The 13360-nt window shown below is 38.3% G+C and overlaps 1 protein-coding gene across 1 annotated transcript; it reads left to right on the top strand.

Moving 5' to 3' along the window:
• Positions 1 to 3760: 3760 nt before the first annotated feature.
• ctsla (cathepsin La) lies at positions 3761 to 9675 on the top strand. Its single transcript, XM_069682462.1, has 8 exons — positions 3761 to 3844; positions 4844 to 4978; positions 5059 to 5181; positions 5733 to 5885; positions 7399 to 7623; positions 8108 to 8276; positions 8366 to 8483; positions 9236 to 9675. Exons 2-8 carry the CDS (start codon positions 4856 to 4858, stop codon positions 9333 to 9335), a joined length of 1011 nt encoding a protein of 336 aa, XP_069538563.1. The 5' UTR covers positions 3761 to 3844; positions 4844 to 4855; the 3' UTR covers positions 9336 to 9675.
• The last annotated feature ends 3685 nt before the right edge of the window (positions 9676 to 13360 follow it).

Raw genomic sequence — 13360 nt, 5'->3', positions numbered from 1 at the left:
AAAGATTGTTGACTTCAATGTAGTCTTTCGAGCATTCGATCATGATCTTTGTCAGCAGATGAAGTTGAATGAATAATAGATGTTTAAATTTTCAATTTTTCTTGACCATGTTTTCCAAAAAGTTGAAGTTCGAATTTCAGTTTTGATCTTCAAAACTGTAAAACTGTAGTTTATAAACACCTTAATGTCCATTTAGTAGCTGTTTGCGACATTAAATCGTATGTGATATCATCATCTATTAACAACACAGATGGCTAGCGTTATCGAGACCTTTGTTGTTGTTGTTGTATTACCTGATAAATGCTTCCTGCATCATATTGTTAGCTAACTGCTCTTAGGTCAAAAACAACTCTATGTCTGTAGACGTATTGATCAGTTCAGGTCTGTTAACCTTTGTGACTGGACGGGCAGCTGATAACTTGCTTTAGCTGTTGTGTTAGCTGAGCGCTAATCTGAGGAATGTATGAATGATACATTAGCAGCTCACCAAGTACACCATTAGGCCTCTACAGCAGCCTGTTACAATGAAGATAAACTGAATATTCATCAAATTATAGATTAAGGACGACAGGAAATCTTTAATCACAGTTATGTTAAACAAATTAAGATTGTGACACAGTATCTGGAGGTTGTAAGGGGCCTTTATTGAAAATAAAAAGGTGGCTTAGAAGCTATCCAGAAGCCAGTTAGCTTTGCTAAAACAGCTAAGGCTGTCCTAAAGGTAACATGGCATAAGACATGGCAAGTGCAAATGGCATTTGCACTTCACTTTCAACAAACAAGCTTTGGATTTAATAAAGGGTTATGTGTTCCTTAGTAAGCTTTAGAGGCGCTTGAAGCCAGCCAGCTAGCTTAGCTTAAATACTAGAACAGAGGGGAAAACTTGCCTAGCACATAACTGAAGATAACACTACAACTTATAATTTGTACTATATGGTATTTGAAAGAATAACAAACAAGAACAGGGCCAGGCTATCTTTTACCTCTTTTAAGCTAAGCTAACAGGCTGCTGGCAGAAGCTTCGTATTTACCAACGCATTTTTAAAAACTTCCATCTTTTGCTAATATATTTCCTCAATAGGGAAAAACAGCTGCAGTCATCTGTTTTTATGTGATTATTAAAGCAACCTTGTCTCCTAGAGATTACGTTTGTATTTTGTTATAACTGACCACACTTGCGTGCTCATGCAGGAAGTGCTCAACTATTGTCATGTGTCTCTCTGCTTGAGCAACAAGATCCAGTCACACGTCAGGTTGCTGAGGATGCATGTCTGCTTTCTGATTCGTGCAGGAAAATGATGTATATTTAGCCAACTGTAAAGTATGATGGCATGCTAACTTCACCACAGAGAAGGAAATTTGGGAACATCATGCATCCTACATGTGACAACGTAAAGATCTGAGTCATTAAATGGACAGGCATATCACTGCTAAGCATTTAATGTGAGCATGTGGTTGGTATAAGCTTTGTATGACTTAATCTATATTGTATTACCTACAAATGAAGGTTTTAACAGTTTGGGGTGGTTAACGTCCTACATTTAACAACTTTCATGTGATTGATTGATTTTAATTGGTTAAAGATAGATGATAAGAGCTTACCGGTCTCATGTCTACACCATTAATATGTAGCTACAGCTAGCAGCAGGCTCGCTTGGTTTAGCATAAAGACTGAATACAGTAGGAAACAGCTAGCCTGGCTCTGCCCAAATATATTTACCAGTCCAAATAAAAATAATTTGTTATATTTTGTTTAATTTGTACAATAACCAAAGGTGAGCTGTTTCCCCTTGTTTCCAGTCTTTATTCTAAGCTATGCATTGCTGAACTATGCTTAGCAAAAGCCAGCAAGCTTAACATAAACCACCAAGCCAGTAAGCTTAGTTCTCAAAATGGCAAACTATTGGTTTAAATCTGATTTACCCTGAGCCAAATTTTTGAAAATGGATAAGCTTCCTGTTTTCCAAGCAGAATTTGATTGTTGCAAATTTAATTGAATTAAAGTATGGATGTAAATACTTAAAATAAAAAAATAGGTCATTTCACACTGTCATAAATACAGACTATCATATGAAGTGTCAAAAACAAAGGTTTTGCTCTAAATGCATAAACAACTCAGCCTGTCCAAAGTTTCACAATCTTATCAATCACATGAGCATCGACCCTGATTCACTCAGACTGTCACAGCAGTTCCAGGAAGTCCTGCACATTCATTACCACCTACAGCCAACAGTATATATATTTTATCTATTCCTTTTAGAGATCAATGTTATCAACTAAAAAGCCCAATTTTCTTATGGCTTTAAGCTTCCTTTTCACAATGTTTTGTTTTCACCTGTAGGAGCAGCTATTCTTTGGCCGTTATTACTCTGTGTTATCTCCTCATCTAGAAAGCAAACAAAGAGCAAATATTCCCTCTCTTTTTGTTTTCTTTAGCAGTCTAATTAAATAGTATGCCAAAGTCGGCCTACTTTATTTTCACTCACAGGCTAAAAAATCATAACTTTATCAAAGGCATAATCGAACTATATGGTTGCTCAGGTCATGGGTCAAATAAAGGTCTGTCTTCACGGGTGTTTTTCGTATTTTATAGGTAACATTTTGCAGGTTAACCTTGACTTTAAAGTGCTGCTGAACTTCAGTATTTTGTTGCTGGTAAATATATACGAAAGGATCAAGTTAAAACTCCTTAAAATGTTATGGATCAAAAGATTCCCCACTTACAGGTATCCCTGACTGGCCAGCAAGCTTTGGCTCAGAGGCCGCCTTGACCCCGTGTAGCCCACTGGACCAGTGTCCTGCATGGACCTGCCAAGTAATCCCGCCATCTCAGGGTCCTGCAGTCACAGCCATAAACCTAATGATTGACCTACAGTTTCTTGAGTTCATGTTTGTTGTGTAACGTTTGGCCCTATACTAACAGACACATTAGAAACCAGGTTACATAGGGAAACCAGGTTACAAGACAGATAATGCAACAAGTTTACATGCACAGTACTAATCAGGCTACTGACTAAATAGCAGAATGTGTTTTACAAAAGAAGTCAAATAATCAGTGGTTAAAAAGATTTTTGTAAACTTCTAGAAGCTAGTTTGTGTGAGATTCAGTGTCTCTAAAGTACATTGATTTATTGGCCTTTAATTTCTGCCCTCACAGCAATACTTTCACTGGCTGAATTTTTTGTCATGCACATGCAAAAAGGTAATAAGACAGCCTGGTTACACATCTACAGGGCCAAGAAGTTTACTTACTACATGAGAAATGTAGCTGGGAAAATCATGTTACTGTAGGCAACTCCTCTGGCTGCAAAAAACAGGTTTCTTCTGTAGCCTGCATTACATTACACAGAATTCAATTTACCACAGTAAGCCGACACTATCCTGATTACTTAAGTGCTTGTGTGCAAGCTGAGTGTTGAGAAGAAAGGGATGAAAACCTGTTGTGTAGGCCAACGGAGCCCCAGCTAGCTTACTTGTAGGCTGATTTTCTTACTGAACAACTTACCACTTGTAAGTATTTGTGTTTATTAGACTGTCCTTAACATTTGAACAAGTTCAAACAAACAACCCTGAGTGGATAAAAGTCTCCTTTTCACAGTTTTCGCAGCTACAATCTTGAGAAAACACAATGTCCTTTTTCAGCACCGTTCCAGAGGGGGATTATCACGTGCATCCAAGCCTGACGTCACGCATTAGGGCGGTGCATCGTTGCAATAAACAAGGAACGGGCCAATAAGAGAGCTCGGTGGGCCGTTACACAGCTGCCAGTAAGGCCTTTATAAACTTTGTGTACCTCAGCCGAGATCAGTTTTTCCCCTTCTTCGCCTTCATCAGAGAAAATACAGTAAGTCATATTTAATTATTCATGTTCTTGTTTTTTTGTCGACAAAATATTTAAGTTTGACGCCTTAATTAAGGATGTAAAGCAAAACTATAGAGGAGTGTTTGTGTTTCTTTGGGAATTCTGCGTCATTTCAGACCGAATTAAACAACACACCAGAGTCCGTTTCAAAAACTACCACTTTAGCAAATGTACAGTCTTAATCTATTTTCTAAATCCAAAATTTCTACGTTTTTATTGTTATCCGTCAGCCTTAGCCATCTTGTTTCATTCGGCTGCCTTTGTTGTCGTCGAGTCCCTCAAAGGTTAGCTGAAAGCAGCCATTAGCCTACTTGTTTACTTCCCTCTGCTTTAAGTCAATAAAAGCAGCCACATCCACTAGTTACAAGTGGATCCGATGGCAAGGACCTCTATCTGACAGCTGCATGTCAAAGTTTTGGTTTTCTTTTCGTTTTCCTGGTTGTAGTTTCGGTGATCAGGCCGGTTTCTTGGTTATTCTCCTCCTACTCCGCAGAAGATCCCGTGACTGCGAACAAAACACAAACAGGCTCGGCTTCTTGACGGGAATCTTGATGAATTTCCGCAGCATAACTTGCAGAAAAAAACAGACCGAAAACAACAAACATGTTCGGCTCTTTCTCTACATTCAGTCAACACAATATTTTCAGGGCTTTTATTGATTATTTCGCCTCACCAGTTGTGGCTGAGCAGTTGGGAAATGACTGTACTGTCGGGAATGCGTATTGCAGCTAATGCTGATCCTATTTTTGCATGAATCATGGGAGTGAACAAGCAGTTTCAAAGGCTTTGGTTGCGTGATAAACAGAATCACGATGAGACAACATGTGAGAAGGAATTTCTATAGTAAACGAGGATGACATTTCCTAAGAAAAGATGCCTTTTATAGTGGATTCCGTTTACTTTATCAGGCCTCTATTTATGATAAACCAGCGTCTTTGGACATGGAGTACTAACGTGTTTTTTCTCCTGTTGTTTCCACAGTAGGAATCCATAATGCTGCCTTTAGCCTTGTTGGCCGTGTGCCTAAGTGCAGCCCTGTCAGCACCCAGCCTGAACCCACAGCTGGATGAGCACTGGGACCTGTGGAAGAGCTGGCACACAAAGCAATACCATGAGGTAATTGTTGTTTCCAGCAAGCAGTGTCAGGCTGCCAGATTACCCTGAAAAAGTCTAAATGATTATAATTTATTTTGTAGAAGGAGGAGGGCTGGAGGAGGATGGTGTGGGAGAAGAACCTGATGAAGATCGAACTGCACAACCTGGAGCACTCTCTCGGCAAACACTCCTATAGCCTGGGCATGAACCACTTTGGAGACATGGTAAGAACATGGTTTCAAAACACAGAGCCAAATCTCACTTGGAAGCACACATCCGGGTTTTTGTTAAAGGCCTGGAAACCAAAGAAATGTGAAGAATATAGACTTGATAACTGGTAGATAAGATGAGACAACAAGACTTTGGAGGTTTTGGAAAAGAGGCACGAACTAGATGATAACAAAGCATAACATAGATTTTACTCCATTGTAAGTCACTGTATGCATAAAATATCTCCAGAAATGCAGAAACATAGGAAGAAGTAAATAAAATAAAACTCGTTGAATCTGGTGAAGTGCAAGGAAATGAGAGCGGCGATAGATAACACATTTTAAAAGCATAGAATTAGAGAATGTACAGGATAAAACACTGTAACTTTAACTGTAGTTGCTACAAATGTAGCTACTTGAGAGCTAAATTTGCCAATTAGCCATCAAAGCCTGCAGCGTATACACAACCTGCACTTCTTTAAAACCAGAAACCACAGCAGATTATTGCCTTTTAGTCTTTTTCAAACTGTAGCTGTTATTTATTAGCTTGTCTTTCTTTTCCACAGACTCACGAGGAGTTCAGGCAGATCATGAACGGCTACAAGCACAAAGTAGACAGAAAGTTCAAGGGATCCCTGTTCATGGAGCCAAACTTCCTGGAGGCCCCACGTGCTGTCGACTGGAGGGATAAGGGCTACGTCACCCCCGTTAAGGACCAGGTAATGACTGTTTTTAACGTCTCGTGTAGCCTCTTGGCTCTCAGACAACAACACGTGGTAAATATTAAGGAGTGGTACAAAGTGAAGGGAGAAGACCTCCGTTAAGACATTTACAATCTTTATTGATGACTGTATTGACGTTACTGTTTTATAAACAATTTAGGACCCTTTTGGGGACATACTCGTAAATATCTAGCGTGTAAAATAAATTTCAGAAACCATGCACAACCTTAAAACAACCCCTACTCTTCATTTTAAAGTTCTTGGGTAGTTACAATAAATCGCAGCTCATTGGTTGTTCCAGTTAAAACCACTCTGTGTACATTACCACAGGCTCTTATTTTAATTGTTTTTAGCAGTGCAGTTGCTCCAAAGCTATGACCTAACGTCAGCTGTTGAAGATATTTAATAAACAAAATTGCTTAACATGCAACTTCAAAACAGTTGCATTGCTGCAGCTTTGCATTATGGACGACCCTCTGTCCACTGCAGTTAATGTTTGGCTCGGACAGAAAGATAACACGGCTGCTTGCAAACTTGTTTTTGTTATCTATTTGCGCCACGCACTCCTCCTCCACCTCCCTGGGTGCACAGGGTGTCCTCTCCACTCCCTCGGAGTACATTAGCACCCTGTAAGCTGAAACCAGTCCGACCAGCTTACTGTAAACCAGACTGGGGTGGAGAAAACACTGTCATATACATTAGAGCTGGAGTGCAATGTCCAACATGATTTTATTTATAGAAGTAAAGTGCTTCCCGGAGTCAGGGAGATATCAGCAATAACAAGATAAAAGGTGCCATAACAACTACATCATTACAGGGCTGAAAAGAACATTCAGACAAAAAGAAATGGGTTATTTTATACATAAAGAGCTAAAATGGGAGCTAAAACAGTCCAATGTTTATGTGACCAAGCACCAGTATGCAAACAACTTTTATTATAGTGTCCAGAAGGTGATAAGATTTTGAAGCAGGATATAAATACAGAACACAAGCAAAATTGTTTGCAAGAAGGGCTGTTGAAAAGAGACCGTGCAGTAAATACTGCGAAACTAAACTAAATATATTATTATAGTTATTTTTGTCCCATTTCAAACTTTAAAATCACTCAGTCTTTATGGGAGAATCCAAAAGTCCTCAATTTACAACAGCAGAAAGCTACAAAAACGGCAATTATTAACATTCAACGGGCTCGAATACGGGCAGAATATTTCTAGTGTATTTATCAAAAATGTTGCAGGTAAATTATCAATTGAAAGACTATATTCATAAGTCTAACCCTAACCCTAACCCTAACCCTATTCATACATAATGGCCGGCATTGGCGAGGGAAAAAAGACTGAAAAAGAATAATATGAAAGAACTGTTTTAACAATTTAAATCACTATCTTTAAATACAACTTTTATATTGTGATGGAGTTTTGATTTACTGATTCTAAACATATGAAAACGCATTCTATTTCTTTGTCATTGTCGTCCATCTTAACCCAACCCACCTTCCTCTCTCCCCCAGGGTCAGTGTGGCTCCTGCTGGGCCTTCAGCACCACCGGAGCTCTGGAGGGTCAGGAGTTTAGGAAGACCGGCACACTGGTGTCTCTGAGCGAGCAGAACCTGGTGGACTGCTCCAGGCCCGAGGGCAACGAGGGCTGCAATGGGGGTCTGATGGACCAGGCATTCCAGTACGTCAAGGACAACCAGGGCCTGGACTCCGAGGACTCGTATCCCTACCTGGGAACGGTACGTACCTCATTGGACGGAGGGGAAAATTAAGGCGGAAGTTTCTTAAAATCTTAAATTAAGTCTCTAGTAAAAAAAATGATGTGAACAATGATTTATGAAGATCAGAAGACCCTCGTTTCCTGTTCTTTTCCCTAAATCATATAATTTGTCTTATTGTGTATCCTAACAGCATGCCTTTCAGATACCTTAGTATAAGTGGAAAAAGTTTAAATTTAGGTTCATAGAACACAGTCAGCAACATACCATTATTCCTTTATTGATTAATCAGCCAACTATCTGAGCCGTTAGATTTAAAAATATGACCTAACCTGCAGCACAAGGTGCACACACAGCACACCTTTTCAGCCAGCGATTCAGTTTTAATAGGAGCTTAACTTTACTGCAAACCAATCACCTTTTTTAGATGTATTACTCTTTCTAATATATGTTGGTGCGGTCCCCATAACATCCAGCTCACCCTCGTCTTCCTCTCTTCCTCCAGGACGACCAGCAGTGTCACTACGACCCCAGCTTCAACTCCGCCAACGACACCGGATTCGTCGACATCCCCAGCGGTAAGGAGCGCGCTCTGATGAAGGCTGTGGCCTCCGTGGGACCCGTTTCAGTCGCCATCGACGCCGGACACGAGTCCTTCCAGTTCTACCAATCAGGTCAGCCCCTTTTCGTTTTATTATATACATTAGAGACGCTTTTAAAGACTTACAAGTGACTGACTGTGGGTGCTTCGGGGTGTTTAAAGGAATCTACTATGAGAAGGAGTGCAGCAGTGAGGAGCTGGACCACGGTGTGCTGGTTGTCGGTTATGGCTTCCAGGGAGAAGATGTGGACGGAAACAAATACTGGATCGTGAAGAACAGGTCAGTGCAATTCAACTTTGCATAATGGCAAGATAAAATGCTCTAACTGTAGTTCATATTTGTATTACTCCATACCAAAGTCCTAAAGAGGTTTAAAATTAAGTCATTTTAAGCGTTCTTTATTAAAGTATCTTAAAATCCACTTCAGAAAAGTTGACAAAATGTATCCAGAAAGGATTTTGCATCTTATTTGTAGTGGTTGCCCGTAGTTTGACAGCTTTGACAACCTTCTGAATGTTTTTAAGGCTTTTTCTTGTTATAATTCTGTTGTTAAAGTCTGCTTTAACTTACAAACAAAGGCCTGAAATAGGGCTAAAAATACAAAGATACAATACCAGCACCCTTCAAGTTATGGCGACGTATTGGTCCAATTGCACGTCTCAATAAATCGAACAACTCTTGCAGTGATTGGCTGTTAGCAATCCCACTAAAACTGTATTTTTCCCCAAGATCTAAGCACAACATTGGTCACATGCATGTATTATGCACCTGGAGGAGTTTTGATGCTAGTTGCTACAGGGTCACTTCAGTCAATACCTTCATTTAGAAAGCATACGAACCTCGTCGGATGTTACAGATCTAACACAAAGAGCACGAATAAAACAAATGCAGGGTAAACAGGACTCATCTCTGAAGCTGATTCAACCTTTGATTTAACTCCAGATTGATTACTTCTATGATTTAACAGTGGAACAAAGGACACAGACAAATCAATTAAACTCATTTCCTGACCTGTTTTTGTTTGTTTGCAGCTGGAGTGAAAAGTGGGGAGACAAAGGCTACATCCTCATGGCCAAGGACCGGAAGAACCACTGTGGCATTGCCACAGCAGCCAGCTACCCTCTGGTGTAACGTTTGCACAGCTCCACTTCGTAGCACCATAGCGTTTTTTTAAATTGCAATAGTTTAAAGGCTGGAGGAGGAAAACGCTTCGGCCAGGGCACCGACAGGAGATTCTGAGATGTGTCATGACGAGGAGAGGAAACACTGTTTTTAGGGAAATGGCGCCATTTTGTTTGTGGCTGGTTTTATGCCACTGTATTATGTCTGAAGATTTTAGTCTAGTGTTTTATTCTTTGTAAATATATGTATGCTACTTGGTGAGTGATTTGTTGACACTTGCTTCGGTCATTGTAAATGATTTTTTTTTTTTTCTACTATTACTGTGATCAATTAAAGTTGTGAAACACTACTTTGGTGTTTGAGTGTTTTTGATCGTTCAGGTTTGTTTAGCTTCATATGTGTAAAAAGATGCATTTCCTCAGTTCTTACAGCAACATTAAGTTTATCTGGAAAATGTAGATACCTTCACTGAACTTGCTTTCAATGGTATATTTAAAATACTTAATTATGCGCCCAAGTCACAAAAACAAAGCAACTTTATTACTTTTGTTCTTCTTTAAAAGTAAAAACTAAACATCTGCAAACTCATTTGAATTAATGATTTATAAAATCATGTTATAGTGCAAGAAAATTAAACTTATTTTCATGATTTTGTCTGTGCACCGGCATGTTTTAACGGCTGAGAAAGGTGCTTAATATACAAAAAGTTTGCATTCAATGCTCTTGACCTGTAGCTAACTTTAAAGACAGTCACTCAGATTGTTTTAGGTGTAACCTAATTGAGGAGGGCTGGAGCTTATCAACGTTCAATTATTGACATGAGGTATCCAAATTAGAGGCATGAGACGCGAGACTCCAATACGCACGTCTTTACAGTTGCACCTTTAGCTTGTCATAGTGGTGAAGTCTGTAAACAAAGAGAAAAGTATATAATGAAAAGGGTCAGTTCCATGTTTTCAACAATATTAACAAAAATGATGAACAGGTGAATGAACATTAGCCTGACAAGTTAGATTAAGCTCTAAACGCAGGTAAATACAAGATATCAAACACTACAGTCAAATTGAGCTTAACAAATAAATGGCATCATGAAAAACGAACAGTCCTTAAATCATAACTCCCTTTTGACGCACTTGACAGGCAAAGGAGAACACATGTCTGGTTGGTTAAAGAGTTAACTGATCAATAAGAGTCTTGATTGCGAGGAGATGAACTTCAGCTGTGTATCAGTGAGTCCAGCCAGCACAGGTGTGCATGTTGCTCCTCCCAGAACACTGAGGACATATGCGGACATATGCACTAAGATATGATCACTGATTTAGGGGTGTATAATCTTGTTTTTTAAGCCTGGTATTGACAGATTTATTGATGCTTTTTCAGCTTTTTATATATATAAGAGGAGTGAGCCCAAAACATTTCTTGACATGTTTTAAAAATAGTGAAACTCAAGGCAGAATTTCCTGTTTAATTTTTCAGCGATTCACACATTTAAACGAGACTTCAGCTGTTATCCTGCTCGCTGGTTTGAATGTAGAGAAAGGGTCATGTGGTCTTGTGAAAAAGCTGGCGTGCCCTCGACGTCTGGTACGGGGATCTTATAGGATTATTGATCCTGTAACAATAGCATTGATTCATAAGGAAACTCTTTACTATGTGTCACCTTACATGAGTCCTGAAGGTAATAGGTATTAACCAGAGCTGTAAGATTCCTTGTATTGTTTAGTGTTATGACTTGTTAAGGTCATAACAAGAGAGGGAGGTCCACACAGGAAGCCTTCATTAAAGAATCATTTTAATTCAAACTAAAAAAATAAATTCTAATTTTATTTAAAAACCAATCAAAAGGGATATCAGGGGCCGGATTCACGAAGCATTAGAATGTCGTGAATCTGAAGCTGGCCCCTGATATCATAACATTAGACAATCAACTCTCTGAATTTCAGTTTTACTAGGTTCACTTACAATAGCAAACATTTAGTTATACATTTATTTAGAATGTTAGCATGTCACTATTGTTCATGGTGTACATCTGATATCTACTAAAGTTAAGCTAGCAAATGAGAAGGTTAACATTTAAAGGGCCTTAAAGCAAAGTCAGTAACTAATGTTTGAATATTTTCCTGTACTTGAAGTTATCTATTTAATTAAATCAATGAACTACAGTTCATACTGTTTTTTTCTGTTATCTGTTGTAACAGATAAATGACAGATAGATATTATTATTATTATTATTTTATTATATTGTTGTGACACCCATGCTTATTTTAATAAATTGGAATAACACTTCGGTCCCTTGTAGTCAATAATGACAGGCCTAATTTACATACATAGTTCATCTCATCTAAGATGTTCATAAGTAAGAAAATAAAGAAATAAGACCATTCTTAAGAAAATGATAGTGAATTGCACTTAAGAACTTAACAACTTCTTAAAAACTTCGAACCAGCACGAGCCATTGGTTGCTACAAGCTAAAGGAGGCTATGTTTAAAGAGATGATTTTATTTATAAAATGATGAAAAGCCTGAGTTATCGTCCTCTAAAGACTCGACTTATCTGACCTACATTTTTATGATAAAAAATATTCAAGGCATAAACATATAAAACCATAAAAACAAGCAAATTATCATATTTGTGGGAAGCGTTTTTGATTGTTTTTGCTTGAATACAACTTAGAACTAATTTTCAATAGTCAAATTATTGATGCTCTATCTTTTGTTGTTCAGCTTATCAATCAACTGACTAGTTACTTAGTTATTTCTGCCTGATCGGTGTTAATTAAAGGTCAATATTAAAAACAAAATAGAAGGTCAAAGCACCTTTTTGAATAGAGGTGAGTTAGGAACAAACAGAAGTGAATATATATATTTTTAATGTTTGCATGTATTTATCTACATTTTCACAAATTACTATTATTGAATTGTTATCTACTGTCAATGTTAGGCCGGCAGAATAAAAAAATAGGTGTAGTAAAGTTATTTACAGATGTTTGGGGTCATATTTACAAGCAGGACAAATATGAAAAAGGTTTTGTTGTACTGTTTCTACATCTTCCATATATTAGGATCGTTTGTGAGCAAGATGGTATAATCTGAAATGTCTCTGAATCAACACTAAACAGCATTTAATTTACGAAAGAGCTGTTATGCTTGAAAAATTATAATCACTGAATATAAAATCAATTCTGAAATCTACCATTCAACAGTACTTTAGTACTTTTACATAAGTTGTCTAAATATCTTTCTCTGTCAGAAAGTTATTTAAGGTTTCGATTCGGCCTGCTGTCTGACCCAGATCACAGTACAAAGGTTCCTGGAAGTAAAGCTGCGCAGCGTATAAGTGTGTGTGTGACATGTTTACTTCACCTCTGAATTCAGTCCAGGTGGATTTGCAGAGCGAACACTTGTGCAGCTAGATTCATGTGTAGAGAGAGAGAGAAAGAGATTAAAGGGTCAGTTCACCTTATTACAACTAACACATATTTTCCCACCTCCCTCTGATTGTGTCGAGCCATGTAGATAGTTTTGTTTTTTACAGTTATGTTCCAAAGGTATGACCTCAGCTGCAACTCCAAAACACAGTGCAGGTGTTGGTTGTGTTTACAGCAGTGAAGATTTATTTACAGGAACGAAAACATGCATAAAGTCCCGCACAGCCACCGGGAAGAACTCTGTCGACTCTGCGGACTGTTATTAGGAAACGGGACGTCATCAACTTTCAAAAACAAGCGTTGCTTTACGTCTTAAAGTCCAGAATAAATGTTTCAGATTGATTGGTTGAAATTGTTTGGTGCTAACTTACGTAAGCACATGGGATATTTTTTTTTTTACAGGAAGAAAAAATGATCGGATTTTGATACAAGAATATGAAGAAATGGATTTTCTGTATTTTTTTTGGCCTATATTGTCAAATAGATGCACAATATTACCGGGGATGTGATCTAAAAGGATTAAAATGACATTTTTTATTTCACCTCGACTTTAAAGCTGAAAAAAGTATTTTGTTTCCAAATGTATCTCCCTAACCGGACTCAGTC

This window comes from Semicossyphus pulcher, unplaced genomic scaffold (genome assembly GCF_022749685.1).
Source record: "Semicossyphus pulcher isolate SPU_LCO1_2020_fin unplaced genomic scaffold, fSemPul1.0.p SCAF_6, whole genome shotgun sequence".
Lineage (NCBI taxonomy): Eukaryota > Metazoa > Chordata > Actinopteri > Labriformes > Labridae > Semicossyphus > Semicossyphus pulcher.
This window is presented reverse-complemented; position numbering and strand designations above follow the sequence as displayed.

Excerpts from the sequence above, each read along its gene's own strand:
- ctsla (XM_069682462.1), top strand. The coding sequence starts at position 4,856 with ATGCTGCCTTTAGCCTTGTTGGCCGTGTGCCTAAGTGCAGCCCTGTCA. Across the intron at positions 4,979-5,058 it reads ACACAAAGCAATACCATGAG|AAGGAGGAGGGCTGGAGGAG; the intron begins GTAATTGTTGTT and ends TTTATTTTGTAG. Across the intron at positions 5,182-5,732 it reads TGAACCACTTTGGAGACATG|ACTCACGAGGAGTTCAGGCA; the intron begins GTAAGAACATGG and ends TCTTTTCCACAG.